At 39.7% G+C, this 22,682-nt stretch overlaps 1 protein-coding gene across 3 annotated transcripts in view; it reads left to right on the top strand.

Annotated features, from left to right (window-relative positions):
• Nucleotides 1–21,379, top strand: part of UNC5A (unc-5 netrin receptor A) — a 241,331-nt gene extending 219,952 nt beyond the window's left edge. The window contains exons 11-15 of one of the 3 annotated variants that reach the window (XM_072146248.1): nt 1,112–1,345; nt 4,062–4,211; nt 5,193–5,357; nt 7,553–7,731; nt 20,171–21,379. In XM_072146248.1, coding sequence (XP_072002349.1) covers nt 1,112–1,345; nt 4,062–4,211; nt 5,193–5,357; nt 7,553–7,731; nt 20,171–20,336 — 894 coding nt within the window. In that variant the 3' untranslated portion in view covers nt 20,337–21,379. The remainder of the gene's footprint in view (nt 1–1,111; nt 1,346–4,061; nt 4,212–5,192; nt 5,358–7,552; nt 7,732–20,170) is intronic. The other 2 variants (XM_072146245.1, XM_072146246.1) reach the window with 2 other exon arrangements.
• The last annotated feature ends 1,303 nt before the right edge of the window (nt 21,380–22,682 follow it).

Genomic DNA, 22,682 nt, shown 5'->3' with positions numbered 1-22,682 from the left:
GTTTCATTTTTCACATATACATTTCATTTTCTTAGTGGTGTTTTATTTATGTTTCCTTTTATTTTTTACTTTACATTGTGGGCGTCACATTGTGGGGTGCCCTGTCACATAGTGGCCCATTTTTGGTTTCTGTAGACACAAGGACTATGTAGCTTTGTGCATCATATTTCCATTTTGGCTTTTTTAATTGGTTTTGGGTTAAAGTGTCTTAACTTGGTGTTTTTGTCCCCTGTGGTTTTTGTCTGCATTTTTAAAGTGCGTTTCCATTGCGTTTTTCAAAGCGGTTGTTTTTTTGAGAATGCATACTTTTGAGGTCTGTGTTTAGAAACACATGTATTTACATGCAAAAACTGCCAGTAGAAGAGGATAACTGATCACTGTGTTTTTACAAAATCCAAGAGACACAGCTGAATGTTATAAATGCACATCAAGCATTGCGTTTTTAAAAACTCAAACGCAAGCAAACATGTGAAAAACGCATATGTAAAAACACATGCATTTTCAATGCGTTTAAAAATGCAGAAAAAACGCGACCAATACGCCACGCGTGTCACCAGCCTTAGGATACAGGCATTAACCCCATGACTACCCTAGATCGTAAGTATATTTGCATTTAATGCTACACTATAATAGACAGGTATTCAGACATGCTCCTCTTCACTATTGCAGAAAACAAAGAACATGGATATTAATTGTGTACTAGAGCCCTAAGGGTTTATCTGTATTGTGTGGTTACAATACAACTTGGTTTTGTGATATTTATAAGAAACCTGCCATTCTAATACATTGTGTAAATAATAAGGATACAAGTTTTTAAAGAACATAAGTGAACCAGTGAATTAATGTGACTCTCAGATTTTTTTTGATATCTGAATTCGGGAAAGCTGAGTATTGGATTAGAGATACCTCAGTGATCTCACATGTCTAGGCTTATCCGGTATTAAGCAATCTCAGAAACCTGGGTGACAATGTCATGGATGTCATGGATGTGTGATTGACAGACACAAATTGTTGCCAGGGCGTGTATTATAGTTAGTTACGAGGATACACAGAGGACTTTTGGCACCAGGGATAGTCTCTTGATCCTGTTTTTTTTATGTTTTTTCAATAGGATGTCTTACAACTTGACGGTGGAAGCCCCTCACACCTCTATTACTGTCACCTGGAGTCCCACAGCTGTTACCTATTCACGGAGCAGCTGGGCCGCTTTGCTCTGGTGGGAGAGTCTCTCAGCATGTCAGCCACAAAGCGCCTAAAGCTGCTGCTCTTTGCCCCCACCTCCTGTACAAGTCTGGAGTACAGCCTGCGAGTATACTGCATCCCTGACACACAAGATGCCATGAAGGTGAGTGAGAGGGGAAAGCCACACATAAACCACAGCTATTACAGCCTGGATGTGGTTCACTGACTGTAATGACAGGAGACTGTTGATTATGGAGCACATAAAACATGATGTAATACTATAATTCATTACTTGCTCCATTGAGGGAGATGGCCTATGTAAGTGCTTAGAAGAATTATGTGAGGATTGTAGGTTTTTAAGAAGCAAAGTCAAACTATTGGCCTTATTAAAAAGTGTCATAAAATCTAGCAACGTACATTGTCCAGACTCCTAACTGGTGTATAACATAATGACCTTAATTTCAAGAGCGTAAAAATCAACCAGTGACTGTCATACATATATATAATTATAGAAACATATATTTCCATATGTTTCCATCTTTTTATGACAAATAGTAATTAGTGATAATTGTTAAAGATGCACCTGTGAAGATAGGTTCATTTATGTATGTCAGTGTATGTATGGTTTGCTCTTGCCACTGAACAGTGGCGTAACTAGAAGCTGATGGGTCCCAGTGCAAAGTCTGTGCCGGGCCCCCAACTGTAATTTATGGTTTATAGTAATAGTCTTCTCTTATGGGAAAGTGACACCATAAGGGCCCCCTAAATATCTTGGGCCCTGGTGCGACCGCAACCTCTGCACCCCCTCAAGTTACAACCCTGCCATTGAACCATCATTGCATTGAATATCTTTTTATAGTTTTGCCTTAATTTAGGAAATGTCGATTATATATAAGGGATTGTGTGACATCAATTTAAAAATGAGGGAGCTTACAAATAAAAAAAGGACCATCCAGCTGCACCGTTGCAGACTCTTCCCCAGTTACCCACCAGGCTCTGTCCTTGTTGTTCTCGCAATGATGTGAAAATTTTATCAACAGTGAGACAAAATGCCATTTGCCACACGAATGTGCAGGGTGCGCCAGATCATTGAAGAGTGCCGCACTTCAATTACCTGGCGCACCCTGCACTGCCTGGGAAGTGTGCAGCATCTTTTCTTAGGTGCACCTTTAATTCACAGCGTGCAATTTCATCGCGTCCCTGTATTAAATTTGTCATAAAACTAGACTAAGCAGTAACACCTTTTTGTTTTTTGCAGCCACAACACAAAATTGGCGCACACACTTTATAAATACAAATGCATTCAGACTGCTTGTTCTTTCTAGTGCAAAGTCAGACAGTAAACCAGAGCAACCAGTTTAATAGATCTGGCTCAATATGTGCAGCAGGTGGGGAAGAGGATTATAGGGGTTGTCCACTTTCAGCAAATTATTGATATAGTTTATGTAAGGATAAGTTATACAATTTTTAAAAATACTTTCTGTATTAATTAATTTTAATGATGTTCTAGCTCTCTCCTTGCTGTCCTTCTATAGAAAGCTTTTATACAGTGTATGCAGATCAGTCCAAAGTCATGTGATATCACACAGGTACACGGCTTGTTATAACACAGCTCTGATTACTCTCTGTGCACCTGTGTGACATCACATGACCATGGACAGATTTGTATCCACTGGAAGTAAACATAGAAGTTTCCTATAGCATCACGGCAAGCAGAGATCTAGAAAACTGTGAGGAATTGATACAGAAGGAGTATTGGAAAATTGTATACATTTTCATTACACAGAGAAAAATTATTTGCTGACAGTGGACAACCCCTTTAATAATTGGGGACTAATAAGGTGAGTGTTACTCCTTGTTTTATTTTAAAACATTCTAAGCCCTTTCTGTTGGATCGGGCTCCCTATTTATGGGCTTAGAAGCAGAACAACAAGGTTTCCAGTTTTAATTACACAAAACCAGGAGACATTGAGGCACTGTGTATTAATAACCATTATTATTTGTGTAGTCTTAGTTGAACATTATTATGGATAAAACTACACCCTCCTTTTTATACCAATGTAATTTTTAAAAAATGTTTAACTTGCCATTTCAACTCAACTGAAGCTCAGCATAGGAAACAATATAATGTGATGTCACACGTGCTGGGGCCAATATAAGGTGAGGAAAACGGCCGACAGAAAACACCTACTAAAAATTTGTAATTAAATGTACAAAGGAACATCATGGAATAGAGATTTGAGATTTCTTGTTTCACGGGAAATGCATAAAATAGCCAAGTCAGAGGACAAGTGACAAGTCCTCTCAAGAAATGAAGTGTTTTTCCAATCCTTCGGAGTTACTGAATGCAAAAAGCTAAACCAAACAAAACTGCCCTTCTTCAGAAGGATAAAGGCACAGTTAAGTTCCTTGAAATAATACCTTTAGATAAATCCTTACAATTCCAGTGGTACTAGTCTGATTTTCATTGTTTCTGAATGTTTGGAAGAAGCCACTTATCGCCAAAGCTCTGTTACATCCGTCTATCAGGATGTGAATTGTTGGCCTCTTTAGATAGTTCTTACTTGAACTTTGTTGCTCATCAACTCAAGATTGTTCATCAGCTGTGTAAGAAAGCCAGCTGTGCCCAAGCAGAGGGATTTTGTAGCCTCAAGGATGGTAGCCAGACTCCAGTATAGGGTCACTAACCCTCTCTACACGCAGAAAGCTTACAAACAGATGTAAGCACTGCTCAGTATATGAAACTATATATGATGGATGCAAATTGCTTGCACTGGGTGCACATAGCTGTATTGATGCTATCTGACCATTATCTTTATAGGCATTAATCATGTAGAACATGCTTTATCTTTCTATAATTGTGTGCATTTTTCCCACAGGAGGTCGTACAGCTGGAGAAACAACAGGGGGGGCAGATGTTAGATGAGCCTCGGATCTTACATTTTAAGGATAGTTATCACAATCTACGCCTTTCTGTGCACGATATGCACAGTACCATGTGGAAGAGCAAGCTCTTGGCCAGCTACCAGGTATAATCGCTTGCTATGCCAACCAATACTACAGCATAAAAATGTATGATTAATGATAATTATAAGGCGCTAAACATTAATATAAGACCTGGGTAAAGCTTTTTTTGCCTCATCTGCCTTTACTCCAGTTCATCCTATTAGGATTTTCTACTCTTAGATGGTGTTTATATAGCGTGGGTTTGTCATACACAGATCTGGCTTCATAACCATCTTGTTGTAGGTTGGAGCTCTGTAGACCTTGCCTAACTGCTGCCGTATGTTTCCAGCAGATCCACACACGGAATAGATCCAATGTCATTCATTGAAGTAAATCTGTGAATTAATATGCAGAATCCACAATAATAATTAACACAATGTAGATATCCAAGACAGATTTCCCCACAGCATGTAAACAGGATACAAATACCTCATTCTCACACATTGCCAACAGAGTGTTGAAAGAATCAATAACTAAATCCTGACAAAATGTAAATTGTATCAAGCAGATAGCACTGACAAAGAATTCATAGCTTTTCCATAATTTACATGACAAACTTTGCATGAGCAATGCTTAAACATGCTGGATGGGCACTGAACCTTCATGAGATCAATATTTGGTGGTAAATGCTATTGAAATTCTCCAAAATTTAGTACCAATAATCCACACCTAGCTACATTCCACTTGAAATAATAAGTAAATGTTAAAGGAATTTGAAAATCTGTTTTACGGGAAGGAATCCTAATGATTCTAATGGTGTCAGCCAATACCCTTCTAACTGTGCACAAGAAGGCATGATCATGGTTTACTACATTTCCTCACCTCCTAACCCTAATTCTTAATAGTGGCTAGACCTTTAGACAATGTTGTATTGTTGCACGAGACATGTACAATCACACTAGTTTAATAGCTTCATATTTAGGAGACTGTCCACGAGTCAAAAGCAGAATAAAAAACACATAGGAATGGTCAACACCTTCTAACGTTTCTTTGTCTTTATGCAGGAAATCCCATTCTATCATATCTGGAATGGAGTGCATGGGAACCTTCACTGTACATTCACACTGGAGCGCTTCAATCTCAGCACCTCTGATCTCTCCTGCAGGGTTTGGGTTTGGCAAGTGGAGGGAGATGGTCAAAGTTTTAACATCAATATTAACTTAAACAAGGTAGGAAAGATCTGTTAGTAAAATATTTGCCCTTTCACTGTTTACGAGGTTTAATCAGTTTCTTTCATTCACCCGATTCATTAGTGTAGTGTATTTTTTCAGTCCAGGGACCGTAAGTCCACCAATTACAAAGTCCTTAAAAATGACTTAAAACCCTTATAAAGGGGAAATATGATTAATCTTTTCCATGTCAAAATCCCCAAAAGCTGTCATCAATGGTTCTCACATTTTTACTGTGCTTCTTTCATATAATACTTTTCCATCGATTTGAGCCTTAATGGGGGTCATTTACCAAGGGCCCGATTCGCATTTTCCCGACGTGTTACCCGAATATTTCCGATTTGCGCCGATTTCCCCTGAATTGCCCACGGATTTTGGCGCACGCGATCGGATTGTGGTGCATCGGCGCTGGCATGCACGCGTGGGAAATCGGGGGACGTGGCCGAACGAAAACCCGACGGATTCAGAAAAAACGCTGCATTTAAAAAAAAACGTGTCGCCGAGCTTGCACTTACCTTCACTCAGCCCAGCTCGGTCTACTCCAGTGCATTCCGATGCTCTTCAGCGCAGCAGCGCCACCTGGTGGACGTCGGAGGAACTACCTTAGTGAGTCCCGGCCTGACCCGAATCCACCGCAGAGAACACGCTGCTGGATCGCGAATGGACCGGGTAAGTAAATCTGCCCCAATGTGTCCACATTTTTTGTGCTGCATGCCCCTTATGCCACCTCCACACCAAGCGTGTAGTTAGAGACACAGAGTGGGCCATGCCAGGGAGCATAGTAAGCCAGGGTGGGGCACCCAATGCAGGGCTTGGTGTAAAATTAATTTGGGTCACAGTCAATACTCTGCACAACATGCAGTGTGAGGGGGAATATAATTAACCAGCTCTTGATTATGTAGTCTTTTATATCGGTTCAGAAATAAACCATGTTACTGCATTGCCTCAGGATCTCCTCTAATAATGAATGGAAAAACTTGTCATAAATATTCACTGGATTATAGCATGTAAATAGTAAACAATATTGTGATCTATAAATTGATATATGTTATGCTGAAACAGGCCTTGAGCAGATTTAATAGATTTAGCAAAACCTACATAAATTTACAAAAAAATTTAGGGCAAACTATCTACAATAGTGGAAAATGTATAGGAATATATCTGCAAAATAGGCATTTTCAGTGTGCGCAGAAGTAAGGATAGTCAGGACTCCATCTGATTGAGTTGATGATCATAGAATTTATTTTTTTCTTGAAAATAAAATTATTGGGTATAAGCAGGAAACATAGAAAATGATTGCATGTGGGATTATAGCTTGTGATATCCTGATAAACTATTAGCTTATTTAAATAAAAGGGTTTGTCTATGGTTTAAAAATTTGTAGTAAAAAAAATCAAATGTTGCTTTTTGCACATTGAGTATCTTGGCTGCAATTTTGTTACACACATATAAAAGATGCATACAGTACTTATACAAGAAAGCTTATAAATATAAATATATTATATACTAGCTGTAGCTCCCAGCATTGCCGCAATAGTAAATAACTGCTCTTAGCTGTATCAAAATAGAATGGGTTAGCAAAAATATTTTATATGTATCTATAGACTGTCTCTGACTGTCTCTGTCACTGACACTGTCTGTCTCTGGCAGTCTCTTTCAGTGACTGTGTCTCGGGCACTCTCATTCCAGTGACTGTCTGTCTCGGGCAGTCTCTTTCAGTGACTGTGTCTCGGGCACTCTCATTCCAGTGACTGTCTGTCTCGGGCACTCTCATTCCAGTGACTGTCTGTCTCGGGCAGTCTCATTCCAGTGACTGTCTGTCTTGGGCACTCTCATTCCAACAACTGTGCAAAATTTGGTGATTGTAAATGTGACGGTGCAGATTCCTTTAGCGGATATACATACACACATACATTCAGTTTTATATATTAGATAGAACTTTGTATATACATCTATTCTGGAGGATTCATCAGATTCCGTAAAAAGTCCCAGACAAAAAGTTCTGTAAACCAATAGATGAGTCCTTTGGTGCACATCAGTTAGTCTGTAGTGCTATACTAATCTAACATGTATAAATAAATAAATAAAATATATTGGTTTAAAAATAGGTTCTGCAGAACCATTCACTTTTGTATGTTTTCATTGATGACATATCATTTTCAACAAGTTATCTGATTAGCATGTGTTTACTTCAGGAAAATCGTCCATCAGAAATACTGCTAGATGAAGGAGAGAAGGAATCAGCAGCTTTGGTGGGTCCCAGCGCCTTCAAGATCCCATTTCTAATGAGACAGAAGATCATAACAAGCTTAGATGAGCCATCCTCCCATGGTGCCGAATGGAGAGTTCTAGCTCAGAAGCTAAACTTGGACAGGTAAGAGAACTGATATTTGTGCGGTTCCCTCACTGCTAGTGATGTGAACATACAGCAATGTGGCCCCAGTGAGGCAGCAATATTTAGATAGATATTTGCAGTAGTCCCCAGTCAACTAATGATATGCAGAATAATAAAGAGCATTGCCAAGGCACACCCTGGAGGCACCCTGACGGCAGACGGCTTACTATTATGCATATGTTTTGTTTGTATTCTACTGACTAATTCCCACAGGCTGCAAAAAGAAATGTAAGCAGAGTACACCCCCCCCCTGGATGCAACCAGTTTTCAAGTTTGCATTAACTTTCCATTTAGTGAACCTTATGCGGGCTTGTTTTCTTTGAGACAAAGAGTACTTTATAGTGGTTTTATTAGCTTTCAAGACATTTTTTTGGAGCTTGTCATAGTTTTTTATGTATCTATTCTGGTAATGTCTAACTTTGTGATCTCTTTTATATACAAAAATTCGGGGTGCTAAAGCGAAGAAATGGTGTTTCAAGCTTTTTTTTTCATTCCTCTTGGTGGCTTGGAGTCTTCATAGGAGCTCCTTGTGCCACTAATGGTCTCTACCATATGATTTCAGACTGAATAAGAATTTGGAAAATGCATTACATGACACTACACCTCTTTTTTACTCAATGAATGTTCAATCAATTGAAAGTTTTAATGATCCTTTATATTGGTAATATATATTAGGGGCAAGATTGGTATCAGAGTATTGGTATAAGGTTCAGCCACAAAAAAAAAAACATTTTATGTAGTAATTAGCTAGTTTATGGTTATTTATTTTCCTTTTTTATTTTATGGACATACGTACTATGGGCCATTTGGGCCCAGGGACTGTGTGTCAGAAAGATACAAATATGGAGAGGTGAGTAAACCAGGGTAACACCATGGACCTCCAAAGCATATCATGAAAATCAAAATCTAGAATATTTATATTATTTTGTAAAAAGCTTTGACTATTTAAATAACAAGTATACCGCAGTAGCATACATTTTTATTGTCAGGATTTGTGACCCTGGAAGAGAACAATTTTAAAGCATAACACATGGTTATCTCCCCATTTTAGGTGATATATCTGTCGAGCTAAAGCTGGAGAATCTTAACTTTTAAACATCTAAAATAATTTTTCTGAAAACCCTTATTATACATTGATTTAGTTACCCAACACTTCTCCTTTAACAAACACACTTTCTTTCTTCTGTGAAATGCTTGTCCTTCTCACCTATATCACTTTTACAATCTACAGATAAGAGCACCAGCTCAAAAACCATAGCAACCAGCCATTTCTTTGGCCCTTTATGCACCTTCTACACAAAAACTGTAAATGAAAATGTCACAGTTATTAGATATCCTTCCAAAAGTGTTTTGTTTCCTTGGCAGCCTAAAAGAATTTCCAAACTTCGCACCAAAAGTCTAACGTAAAAAAAAAAAGAGAAAACTACAAAAACACAACAATGTCTATGGACTTGAGTAATTACTGGTTACAACAAAGCTTCAACATTATGAAAAAAGAATTGATAGGGAATGAATATTACTTAATAATATTAAAGGAAACCTACCATTTAGAATGGCCGGGGTAAGCTGTAAGTACCGAGCACCAGCTCAGGGTGAGCTGGTGCCGGTACTTACTTTCGTTAGTGTTATAAACCGCGGTATCGCGGTTTTAACACTTTTTAAACTCTAGACCAGAACAGGCTTCGGCGCTGTGTGCGCACGCGCCTACATAGGAAATAGCGGAGATGTCGCGCGCAGTGCCGAAGCCTCTCCTGCTCTAAAGTTTAAAAAGTGTTAAAACCACTATACCGCGGTTTATAACACTAACGAAAGTAAGTTCCGGCACCAGCTCACCCTGAGCTGGTGCTCGGTGCTTACAGTTTACCCCTGCCATTCTAAATGGTAGGTTTCCTTTAATTAGAACTCAGTGTTACCTTTGATTATATCCCTCCACCAATAGGCACTTGTGCAATCACGAACATAAATATAAACTATTTTAATAATGATTTTTTTTCAAAGTTACAATTGAAATGCAGACTAGGGGTAGAAGAGTTGAGGTCACCATCAGGTAGTAGTATCAAGTGTCCTGTATGATAACAGTATTGTAAATTATACAAAGGCTGGGACACGGCATTTTAGTGCCCTAGGCAGACACCCACGCCATAGAAGCCATTCTCAATGATAGCCTCATTGATAGAAAAGAGGGAACCGTTTTTATGGAGTTCCAACCATGGGTATAATGAAATACAAATTGGCTCCTCATTATAACTATATGTCACTTTGTGTTTCGCATAAATTAGATTCATAGATTTAGAACAACCAGGTACATATAAAAGAGTGTGCCAGTCAACTTCTCTCCAGCTTCTCCCTGGTCGACCCTGGATGATTGATAGGTCTCTCATTGTAGACAAGTAGGCAGAGACCTGTCAGTCATTCTCTATTAGAAAAAAGGGAGAACCTGCTGACAGGATCTCTCTAATGTGAATATCACTGGTGGTCTATGTAAGTAATTCGTTAATGGGCACAAAGTATTTCCGTAGTACTTCAGACATTGGCTGCCCCTGTATGGGCTGCAATCTCTCTATACAAGGTGGGTGTTTGCTGCATATTACATATTACACGCACCGATCACAGTTGTTAACCCTGCAATCACTGCCGGCCAAGCTTCCGGCTGTGATAAAAAGCTGGCGACACATGGGCGCCACCAATCTTGGCTTTTATTGTCGCTCCCCATGATGTCATCTGGGATCAACAATTGGATGCTATGACGCCCTTGAGTCTTTGTAAGACCCAAGGCTGTTTATCTTCTGATCATTCGTAAAATTTCCATATACCCCCATAATGTATTATCATTATATTATAATGAGGGCTGAGGGCTCAGCCTGTGAGCCCTCTCCATGCAGCGCGACCCGACCGCCGCCGTGAAAACACGGCGGGCAGTCAATTACCGGCGTATAAGACGACCCCAGACCAGACAGAAGATTTTTCTGTCTTCAAAAGTCGCCTTATACACCGGAATATACGGGTAACTATTTCATAAACAGTAATTAAACTTTGTTCCCCTTAATGCTGAAAATCTTTTTAACATAAAATGGTCTATACTTTCATAGCTCATTGCTTTACAAGGGAGTATTTTAGAATGAGACCATTCATCAAGTTGCAAATGCTGAAATGTGAAAGAAAATCAATTCCAGTACTTTACAATAGAATAATAGCACAAACACTTAAATATATATTAGTCATAAATTACTAAAATGAAATGGCACATACCATACAATAAGCTCAGCTAAACAACTGCAATGTTGCACAATGCATCCAGAGTTTTATTTTTTAAAAGTTATTTAATGGGCATAGATTTAGCAATGAAAGCTGTTATCGGAGGCCAGACACTGATGGTCCAAATAGATGCATAGTTAACCCCTTAAGGACGCAGCCATTTTACAGCTTAAGGCTCAGCCCCATTTTTTGGATTCTGACTTGCGTCACTTTATATGGTTATAACTTTTGAACACTGTTACTTATCAAAGCTATTCTGAGATTGTTTTTTCCCCACATGTTGTACTTCATTTTAGTGGTAAATGTTGGCTGATAAGTTTTGCGTTTATTTTCCAAAAAAAGAAAAAATGATGAATTTTTTGAAAAATCTCACTTTTTTGAAATTCAAAATCATTACATTTTCAGGCAGATAGATTTACCACCTAAATAAGTTGCTGCATAACATTTCCCATGTGTCTACTTTACATTTTCATAATTTTTGTAATGTCTGGATAATATATTTTGATGTCGCTCGGCTTACAAATCGAATAGCGATTTTCCGTATTTTCAGAATTTACTCTTTTGGGGATAAATACAGTTTTGAATGAAATGTTACATATTTAGTATCAAAACCCCCGTATATAATCAACCCATTTTCAAATCTGCACCCCTCAAACTATCAGAAACAGCTTTTAAGAAGATTGTTAACCCCTTGAGATCTTCATAGTAATTGAATCAAAATGGAGGTGAAATTTAGATTGGTCAAATTGTTCCGTTTATATGCTCATTTAGCCCTAAAATTTACCCATTTCCAAAAGATAAAAATAGAAAACCCACCATACAATTTGTTCTGCAATTTCTCCCGAGTGCAGAGACCCCCCACATGTGGATGTTACTTGTTTTATGGGGGCACAGCGAGGCGCAGAATGGAAGGAGGGACCTGCAGCTGCCAGGATTTTAGTTTCCTCTTTGGTCCATTTTGTAGGCTATAAATTTTCGCTTTTTCGTTATTGGGGCTATGTGCTGGCATTTTTTTTTGCGGGATGAGATGCTTTTTCCAGTGTTGCCATTTTGGGGTTGGTATCACCTATTGTTGAAAATTTAGGAACTCGTTTTTGAGGGTATGAGTAGAAAAGCATCAATTCTGTACTGGATTTTTTACTTTTTTTTTTTTCGTGTTCACCTTTTAGCCTAATAATCATGTTATCTTTATTCTATGGGACGATACGATTACGGGGATACCAGACTTGAATATATTTTCTTACATTTTACTAAATTTGTCAAATAAAACCGTAATGTGGGAAAAAATCTATCATTTTTGCATTGCCGTCTTCCAAGTGGCATAACATTTTAACTTTTTTGACTTGGGAGCTGGTTGATGGCTTGATTTTTGCGGGACATGCTGTACTTTGCAGCAGTATCATTATGGAGTACATATGTTTTTTTGATCACTTTTGATGGCATTTTTTGTAAGATTGAATAGGTAAAAATGTTAATTTTTGGTGGTTTTTCAAAAGTTTTTTTTAACGGCGTTCATCGTACGGGTTCAATAATGATTTACTTGTATTCTACGGGTTGTTACAGACGCGGTGATACTATATATGTGGGGTTTTTGTTATGATTTAGACTTTTTTGGGGTTATATGTCTCTTTATATGTTATGGGGCTTATGGGCATTTTTATTGATTTATTACTTTTTTTTTTTTACTTTTTCACTTTTTCCACCATGGAAATGACCAAGCAATCATTTGATTGCTTGTTCATGATAATACTCTGCAATAATCATGTATTGCAGGGTATTATCAGTGTTAGCTTATGCACTTGCATAGGCTGGCACTTTGCCAGTAAGATGACGTCACAGACGCCATCTTACTGGCAGTGGCTGCAGGCAGTGCTGGGGACCAGATTGGACCCCAGCACTTCCATAGCAGTGATCGGTGCCTCCCGAAAACGGTTCGGGGGGGGGGTGATCGTGGGGGAAAGACCCCCCAGAGACATGTTAGATGCCGCGGTCGTGCTGACCGCGGCATTTAACGGGTTACACACCCGCGATTGGAGCCCACTACGACCGCGGGTGTTACACTGGGGTGCCGGCTATTAGTTACAGCCATCACCCCGTGTTTCCCGATGCCGGTTCGGCTCTGATCCAGAGCCGAGCCGGCATAAGCGCCGTGGCGGATATATCCGCCACTGAGCGCTAAGTCACTGCGCTCCGTGGCGGATATATCCGCCACGGAGCGTGAAGGGGTTAATAATAGCACCGCATGGATCCCCACTGGACCCTATGCACTGATGTATCTATCTTTGGTTCCTGTAGAGTAAGTAAATCACATTTTTGGTAAGGGCAAATTCACACTGGCCTATTTTTTACATATCAGTGATTTTTAAGCTTTTTCGACTTAGTCCAGATTAACATTACCGTTGTCGGTAACAAACCATGCAGGATCCTGTGGCACAGACCAACATCACGGCTGGGGATCGCTACCTATGATATCTAAGGGTCATAAAAGATCAGGCCACCAGAAAGGCCTCCAGAAAATAATACACAATCTAAGGGTCATAAAAGATCAGGCCACCAGAAAATAATACACAAATAATAAATGATTCCTAGATAAACATGTTTTAAGCCCTCTCCCCCCATTCTAGGCCCTGTACTGTATGTGGCCTGATATATAATAATACAATGCAAAATTAATAACTGGGGCCTCTACTAATGCCCCCTAAACGTTCCTATATTAAATAGTGCCTCCTCACTGAAAAATTATCTGACACTCAGGCAGCAGAGAGTTTACGTTTACCCCTGTGGAAAGTCATTATACCACACCCCCTGCTCCTGGTGGCTGTATTAATATGCTTGGTATAATGATGTCACCATGTCTCCTGCTCTCTGTAGTGGAACACCACTACAGTATTTACCTCTATCTGCAACCCTTATTCAGCTATTAGCTGACACAAATCTGCAAGAGGGATAGAAGATGGAGGGGAGGAGGGAGAGAGCTAGCAGAGCAGAGAAGAGATGTTGATGATGATGAGACCAGGGACTCTAATGCCCCTGTTACTTGATGAGGTGTAATTAGTTATTTAAAATTTTGCTCCCCTTTGGAGAAAAATGTAGTGGACATACACTACAATGAGAAATTAAAATGCTACTGTCCCTTTTTATCAGTCCCAGTAGAGGAGACCGAGGATAGATGATGGCTGCTGGTCACATGTCCACATCACATGCCACATCACCACATTACCACATCACAACCCCTGAGCAGGTCATGTGATCATCACTATGTCTAGTGGTAGTTGGTTGCGTGCTATGTATCCAGTATGACCAGTGTTGTGGTGAGATGTCATCTCAGTGATGCAATATGCACTGGTGGCAGTTACCCATCAGTATTATGGCAACAGAGCAAGACAGTCTGTTAGAACATCACTGGTAGCAGAGCATGAGAGGAGGGAGCGGTTACTGAGAACTAAGAGTTCATGGGAGATGTAGTATCCTGCCTATCTTGGAGTTAACGACTCCTACTTTAGAAAGCCCAAGAAATGTTGTGAATAACAGCAAACTATTTAAGCTCCATTTTGTGCTTAATGACATTGAGATTTGTTGTATTCATTTATTAATAGCATTTTGGTTTTTGTATCAGACGTTCATATTCCCGGAATACCCCTTTAATTATAATAGCGGATTAGGTAATAGGTTCCCCATAGGCTTATTAATACTAACATGTGTGATCCTGATGACCATTTCCCATCAAATAAATCTAATCACTGGTTAGAGAAGAATGAAAGCTGATGGGCTTTTTGACGATTTTCAATTACCTATGTATCTTCCTGTAGTTTCTGATTTATAGTATTGTTTCTTTTATTTACACCTCTATTTTTATTTGATACTTTGGCCATTGGTAAGATTTGTTGATGTTTTATAAATAAGATTGCAGGTAATTTAATTTCAGTTTTTTGATGGCCTGTTCTCCTGTCATAAATATCTAAATGTTGGGGGACAAATGAAGCGGGGAGAACCAGAAAGCACTTTTATAGGTGCCTGTCAATCAGATCTAGGTAGTTTGGTATGAATAGAGCTGTAGAATAGGTTTTTATTTATGTCTACAAGGATCTTCCTAGCAAAATAGACTTTACTAAAATGATTTGGATGTCTTCCCTTAGCAAAGACATTTCAAGAAAAATACTGTAAGAAGTGAGTCAAAACTCTGCTTCACCTCACATGCCACATTAATGTGTGAGCATGGTCCCCATTTGTACTCATGCACTTTATACAGTAAGATTGATCAGGGACCTTTGTTAACAACTAAATTTGTCCTTTACGTGAACTGGAAGTCGTGCTGTGTAGGTAAACAGGTGAATGAGTTCCAGCCGAAACATAACAAAAACCATTCATGTGAATGTAAGCCTATTTGAGACATGCCGCAATCCAGAAATCAATGTTAGTTATGTTACTTGACTGATTTGTTCTTCTCTGTTTAACCCTGTGTGCCAAGAGTGGTCACACAACTGGTTTATGGTGCTAATTTAGCAATATAGACATGACAGTGACCTAAAGATCCTTGACAAATTAAATCTTAAATCTGGGTGTCCTGATTAGAGATGGGCAAATCAATATTAGCAAAGTGAAATTCGTTTAGAATTTCAGGAAAACTTCGGTTCAGAACAAATCCGAAGTTTACTGTGATTCATGGGAACAATTTCTTTTTCCCCTTTATTAGCAAAATGGCCATGAGCACAACTTGTTACATGGGGCAGAGAACTCTGGGAAGAATAAAGGAACACCCTCAATTACATGTGCAGATATGTAAGCCAATCAGCTACCGCCAGGCTTATGTGATGTCACAGCCCTATAAAAACAGGCTGCCATTTGTGATCCCGTCACTTCACACTGCGTGTGTTGTCCAGGGTGTCAGTTTTTGGGGTTCTGCATTCCCCAAATTTCAATTCTTTTTTGTTGCTAAAGCTGATATCAAGAAATCTGTGTCAAATCAACATAGTTGATCAACCAATATGTCAGACAGAGAGGTGGCAGGTGGAGCAGGCACTGGTCACAGCACAGTAAGGGGTCATCGCAGCAGGGGTTACTCTGTGAGGCCAGAACTGCCGGTGTCATCTAGCGGCAGTGTGTTGGACAGCACTCTACCACCCCCAGTAGAGGATCCCCTGGACCACTGGGCAGCCTGATGTGTGGCCGCAACCTGTGGAATTTGCATTAGAGGAGCTGTCCTGTCCGGCCAGTAGTGTGGCATCAAAGCAGCTGTTTAGTGCGGCGGGGGCCATCGTTACCCCAAGGAGAACCTGTTTGTCCACCCGTAATGTGGAGAGACTGACCTTTGTCACGATGAATCAGTCTTGGATCGGACAGGATTTCAACACACGAATGCCTTATGCATCAGATTAGATCAGCCATGACGCATCCCTTAAACATTGAGAAATGAGTCTGGATTCTAACTACCTGCCTCAGCCACTATTCTGATGTTGCCACCCGCCTGATGCCACACATCAGCTGCCAGTTGCTCCATGTGCCTCCCACCATCTTTACCAGGGACTGGATTTGTCACCCACCTCCACACATTATGCCACTTTCTGACCCCCTGCTGCTGCTGCTGACGGCACATCCACACTCTGCAGCCCCATAGTAAATAAGCCCCATTGTTTGAAGACCAAACCACGCTCCTTATGCATATTTGAGCATGGAACAATGTTCTCAAACACCCTACAGGCTCTCTGCAGCCAGGAAATACCTGTTTTTTAACATGATTCGCCATGATTCGGTTTGAATCGAATTTTTGAAAAATTCGCCCATCTCTAGTCCTGATATATTTCTTTATGGATGAGCCATGTTAGTCCAGAAATAAGTTAACCATGTAACAGTAACATTTAAAACCATATAAGGTATGAACTTTCTCCCTGTTCTTTACTTTTAGGCTATAATTTAAAAAAAAACAAAAAAACAAAATAAGAGACAGAGATGCGTATGTTCACACACAGCAGATTTGTTGTTGACATTCCTGGAAAAAGTCTCATATATTTGATATATTTGTGACTGACAGATATGTGAAGGTAGTGAAAGAATTTTCAGTTGTACGGTACATATTTCGGAAACAGATCTGCAGGACATAAATTAACTCTAAATCTACATAGATACTAATATAATCACTATAGCAAAGATTATTATGATTATGTCATGATTAACCGGTTCGCGACCGCCCGCCGTGTATTCACGGCGGCGGTCGGGTCGCGCTGCATGGGGAGGGCTCACGGGCTGAGCCCTCTCCATAGCCGGTAAGTCTTTGCTGCATATTGCTGCATATTGCAGCATATTGCAGCACCGATCGCGGGTGTTTTCACAGCATGGGCTGCCGGCAAAGCTGCCGGCAGCCTCAAACAGATAGCGGCGCATGGGCGCCGCCATCTTACCTGGGATCGCCGCTCCCCATGACGTCATCGGGGGGCGGCGATCCGTCTCCATGGTAGCCTCGGGTCTTCCGAAGACCCGAGGCTATTTCGTTTTAACCCCTTCATTACAATGTGCTGATAGCACATTGTAATGAATGAGGAAGAAAATCCCCATATACTGCCATACTGTAGTATGGCAGTATATGATAGGATCGATCAGACAACCTAGGGTTAAAGTACCCTAGGGAGTCTGAAAAATAGTATAAATAAAAATTAAAAAAAGTTAAAAAAAAAAATTATAATAAAAAAACCTAAAATTTCAAATCACCCCCCTTTCCCTAGAACTGACATAAATATAAATAAACAGTAAAAATCATAAACACATCAGGTATCGACGCGTCCGAAAATGCCCGATCTATCAAAATATGATAACGGTTTTTCAATGCGTTTGACCCCGTAACGGAAAATAGCGCCCAAAGTCGAAAATGGCACTTTTTTGCCATTTTGAAAAATCTAAAAAAAATCTATAAAAAGTGATCAAAAGGTCGTACAGTCCTAAAAATGATATCATTGAACATATTATCAAATTTCGCACAAAATGACACCACCCCCAGCTCCGTACACCATAGTATAAAAAAGTTATTAGCGCCAGAAGTTGGCAAAATAAAAAAAATTATTTTTGTACAGGAGGTTTTAATTTTTGTAAATGTATGAAAACATTATAAAACCTATACAAATTTGGTATCCCCTTAATCGTACCGACCCAAAGAATAAAGTAGACATGTCATTTGGGTGCTCAGTGAAAGACGTAATATCCAAGCCCACAAGAAAATGGCGCAAATGCGTTTTTTCACCATTTTCATTGCATTTGGAATTTTTTCCCCGCTTTCGAGTACATGGCATTGAATATTTAATACCATCATTATGAAGTGCAATTTGTTACGCAGAAAACAAGCCATCACACAGCTCTTTACGTGTAAAAATAAAAAAGTTATAGATTTTTGAAGGTGGGGAGTGAAAAATGGACATGAAAAAACAGGAAAGGGCCCGGTCCTTAACCGGTTAAAACCTGCATGTAATGGTTATTCTTTGAAGTCTCAGAAAAGTGAATGGAGAGGGACACATTCATGGAGCAACACCTCTCCATTCACTGCAATTGTGAGCAACTGGTAAAAAGATCCGCATTCTCAAGATAGTTGTTGGTTTCAGAGACACGGATACCCCTTAAAATACTGGTGTGCTGCGTCAGTAATTCCATTTTCCATCTATATTTCATTTTTTAGTCCGTATTTCTAAGACATAATAATTCTCATATGTGTTATCAATATGTTTTTCTGCTATGTTATGTTGTCAGTCACCTTTTCTATAGTTAATGCACTATGATATCATAATACACATTATTCCCATGACTGGTTGGATAACGCTTGTTCTCGAACATCTCTGGGGAGGTTACCTGTGCTGTATCTGTATGCCTAATCCCTTTTTGTCACATTACCCTAGGCCAGTGGTTAGGGTCAGCTCCAGGTTCCAGTAGGCCCCTAGGCGATAGAGCCTTAGTGTGGGCCCATTTGCAGTAAATTCTCATGGTGGCATTAAAAATTCAGAAACTAAAATATTCCCTAGTTTATAATACCAAACAGTCCCCTGATGGCTATTTTATATACTGCCCCTCATGTGTATTTTATTTAAAGCCCCCTCACACCAAAAGGATTCATTAGATACAGCCCCCCTCAATCCCATTGATTCCTTATGTACAGTCTTATGTGGGTGCCCCCCCCCAGCAGCTCTGAGCCCCTGTACTTGCTGGGCAGTGCCAATGCTGGTGCCAGCCCTGCCATTGGTGGTAAACCTATGGCACGGTGCCAGAGGCAGACTGTCGCCCTAGCACAATGTTTGCCAACCCTGACTCAAAGCATCCTCTTGCAGTCCGAGAAAGCCCAGGACATTCTGGGCTCAGTTCTATTTTCAAATACACATCCTGTATTGCCTTATAGGAGGAACGAGAAGATTTGGACAAAGCTAGAACATTGGAGCTTTTGCTTTGGGCCCCACTATTATTCCAGTTCAGGCTACCCTGGAAGGCAGCGACAAAGATACACTCAATTTCTCCACTGGCACTTTGCAATAAATAAGTGGGTTTCAGTTGTCGTTTGGTTCACCATCACTGGTCTATGCAATATCGTTATACTTTGATATCACTTAGTTCTTTATCCCTGTGTATGGAGGAGTCTTAAATAATCCCAAATTGGATTTCTGATATTCCACTAATTAGGGCTATTGTTACAGTATACCCTTTTACCACTTGATGATCTATTACCTATACTAAAATACCGCCACTGGGAATACCACCCCCTTAGCCAGGCTGGACTTCTCATGGCATTTTGTCAGCTACATACATTCTGAATACTGGTTACATTCTGTGAGAAGAGCATCATTGTATCATTGACCATCATTGTATTGAAATTGTTAAATTACATTGATACTTTATTTTCAAACATTTCTAAAATTTACAAAAGGAAGACATTTGGAACTGATTCACATTTAGAAGTATTTTAATTAAAATGTCAGCAAGTGAGAAGCACCAGGTTATAAACAAAATGAAAAATGAGGAGTAACTTGGTGGAAGAAGAATAATGTGAAGGAGAAGGATTTGGCTACACTATTGTGGTGATACTGCTTTTTAGTTCCTATTCTGATAAATGGATTAGCCAAACATTGTGTGACTCAATCATACTTTTTATAGTACATTTATTCTAATAAATGTCACTTTTGTCTTTTGTACCTTTCAGCCATTTAGGTTTCTTCATATCCAAATCAAGCCCAACTGCCATCCTCCTAAATTTTTGGGAAGCACAGAACTTCCCCAATGGGAACCTAGCACGACTTGCAGCTGCTGTGGCAGAAATTGGAAAGCAAGACTCTCTCATGTACATGATGTCAGAAGCAGAGTGCTGAAATTTTCCAGTCACCTGCTCAATTCCAGCAAGTCCCATGTCCAAGAATGGCCAAGGGGCTCAAATTCCCAAAATAAGTCTGTGGGCTTACTCTTTGAAATGACCCTTCCCTGGCAACTGTGGGTTAGAGGGCTTCAAACATATATTTTTCATGGGTTTTAACCCCTCTGCAAGTGAAAGGTTTAATGAGGTCTTCAGCTCCTTTATGCAGAGCAGGATGATCAGAGATGGAGCCAGATGCGACATTCAACTGTGTGCAGCCAAATACAACAACAAAAAATGCTGCTCTCGTATTTTTTTTCCGTTAGAAGGTCAAACTTGAAGAGACATCCTGTGTTTGAAGAAGGCATTGTCTATAATGTTGTTTTGTTCTTAACTGTGGACGCTACTAATAAACACCAACAACACCAGTTACATATTGCACTGGAGAGCAAAAGCACCACAGACCCGTTGTGGGACGTTAACCCACCAATCACTACAGACTTTACTTCTCTCTCTAAACCAAGTGTCTTGTATTGCTACCTTGTCAGTGAAGGTGCGACAGTGACACCCAGTGTTTGTGTTGTTCAGTTGTTACACCCATACCCAGGTAAGTGAAGAAAGGTGCAATAGAAAAAATAAAAAAATATTCCCACTAAACGCCGATACATCCCCTACTTAATAGCCATACAAACCTTAGAGGGTGCATCAGAGGTCATGTTAACCCAAGCAAGGGAGAAATCCCACACAAATAGATTTCATTGGCCCTTTCAACCCTCAAGCCAGCTGTATATGCAAAACGAGAGCACTCCCTGCTCCAGGAGTGAATGAATGAGTGTGTTTCGATTGTGGACGCGTGTGCACAAGTGTTGTTTTTATTTTCAGACCAAGAAAAGTCATTTGAACAATTAAAAATAAAAATGTGTAATGATCAGTGTTTTTTTTCTACATTCTGTATTAAAGTGCATTCAAGTATTTACACTTGGCCTTATGTATATATTATGTTCATTCCGCTGAAGGTGTATAGTACTTTTAGGTGACTTGAATGTAAATAAATTATATATATTGCTAAACAGTCTGTATGGTTTGATTAAAAGCAGAGATCATTGCTGGTTTTCAGAGACTTCTTTTGTGACGTCATGTTGCTGTGTGCATATCATGGAGTCCGTCAGAAGATGGTAAGGAGGTAATAGGGAGGTTGTAAAAATCCTTTAGTAAACATTGCATAAAATGTTTTATTGAATCCTTTACTAAACATTGCAGTCTCCCTTATGTTTTACTTGACACAAAATGACTTTTTGATCAAGCTGGTTATTGTGATACAATAATCAAAAAATATTTACAAAGGGCATTGGCAATCTGTCTTTGTTAAATATGCAGAAAAAATAGCAACAGATGAAAATATTTATGAGGTTTGAAGTCAAGTCATGTAGTTTTATTCATTATGCAGACGAGAACACATCGAATGGGAAGTGTATCACAGTACTTGGCGCACAACTAAGCCTCTAAAGAGTTTTAGCCTTCATCCATCTAAGCACATCAGCTTGGTGCACCAAATGGATTCATTGTTAACTTATTGTTGCTTGATATTGTACATTCTGTGTTTCTTTGGCACACTGCATGGTGAAGTGTTGGACAGGCCCACTAGATATTAGTGGACTATTTTCTGGGGATGATGAAGGGAGGGCCCCTAGAATAACTTTATCTGGTAGGCTCAAGGAACCCATATGCGACCGTGGTGTGGACCACCATAACTCACGTTTAAGACAAAATACTCAAATAGGGATTTACGGCTGGTTTACGGCTACAGCAGCCAAGGGCAGGGCTGGTTCTAGACAAAGTGGGGCAAAACTAAAAATGGGGCCCCAAAATATAACTATTTTATGAACAGCCACATTCAGTATGAGGATCCTGTAATATGGGACTGTAGGAGAATTTTATAAGAGACGAGATAAATATGAAAAATGATAGATTTAGAACATATATATCTAGATAGATCTATTGGAGTTTGACATAAAATTTGTTTATTACTTATCTAGGAAATAGATGCTACATAAGCATCTTCACCTGGGCATTCAACCAATGGGTATTAAAGTAGCAATACATCCTATGCCCACAAAAGTGCACATGCATGTTGCCCCTTTAGGATAGGGGCCAAATACCCAGTTTGCTACACCCCCCCCCCTCCCAAATGCCAGCCCGAGCCAAGAGTTGTCAAAACCATGGGGATACATATTCAGAATGTATGCCCACCACTACCATTTCTTCAAGGGTTTGCCACAGCTACCGAGACCGAAAACACAAGACACAACGGTGGAGATTTATTAACCTGTTTACGACAGAATTTTGTCATGGTTTGCACAAAAAA

The sequence above is a fragment of the Engystomops pustulosus genome, chromosome 4 (assembly GCF_040894005.1).
Source record: "Engystomops pustulosus chromosome 4, aEngPut4.maternal, whole genome shotgun sequence".
In the NCBI taxonomy this organism is placed as follows: domain Eukaryota; kingdom Metazoa; phylum Chordata; class Amphibia; order Anura; family Leptodactylidae; genus Engystomops; species Engystomops pustulosus.
Note: the sequence above shows the minus strand (reverse complement) of the source record. Positions and strands in the feature narration are given on the sequence as shown.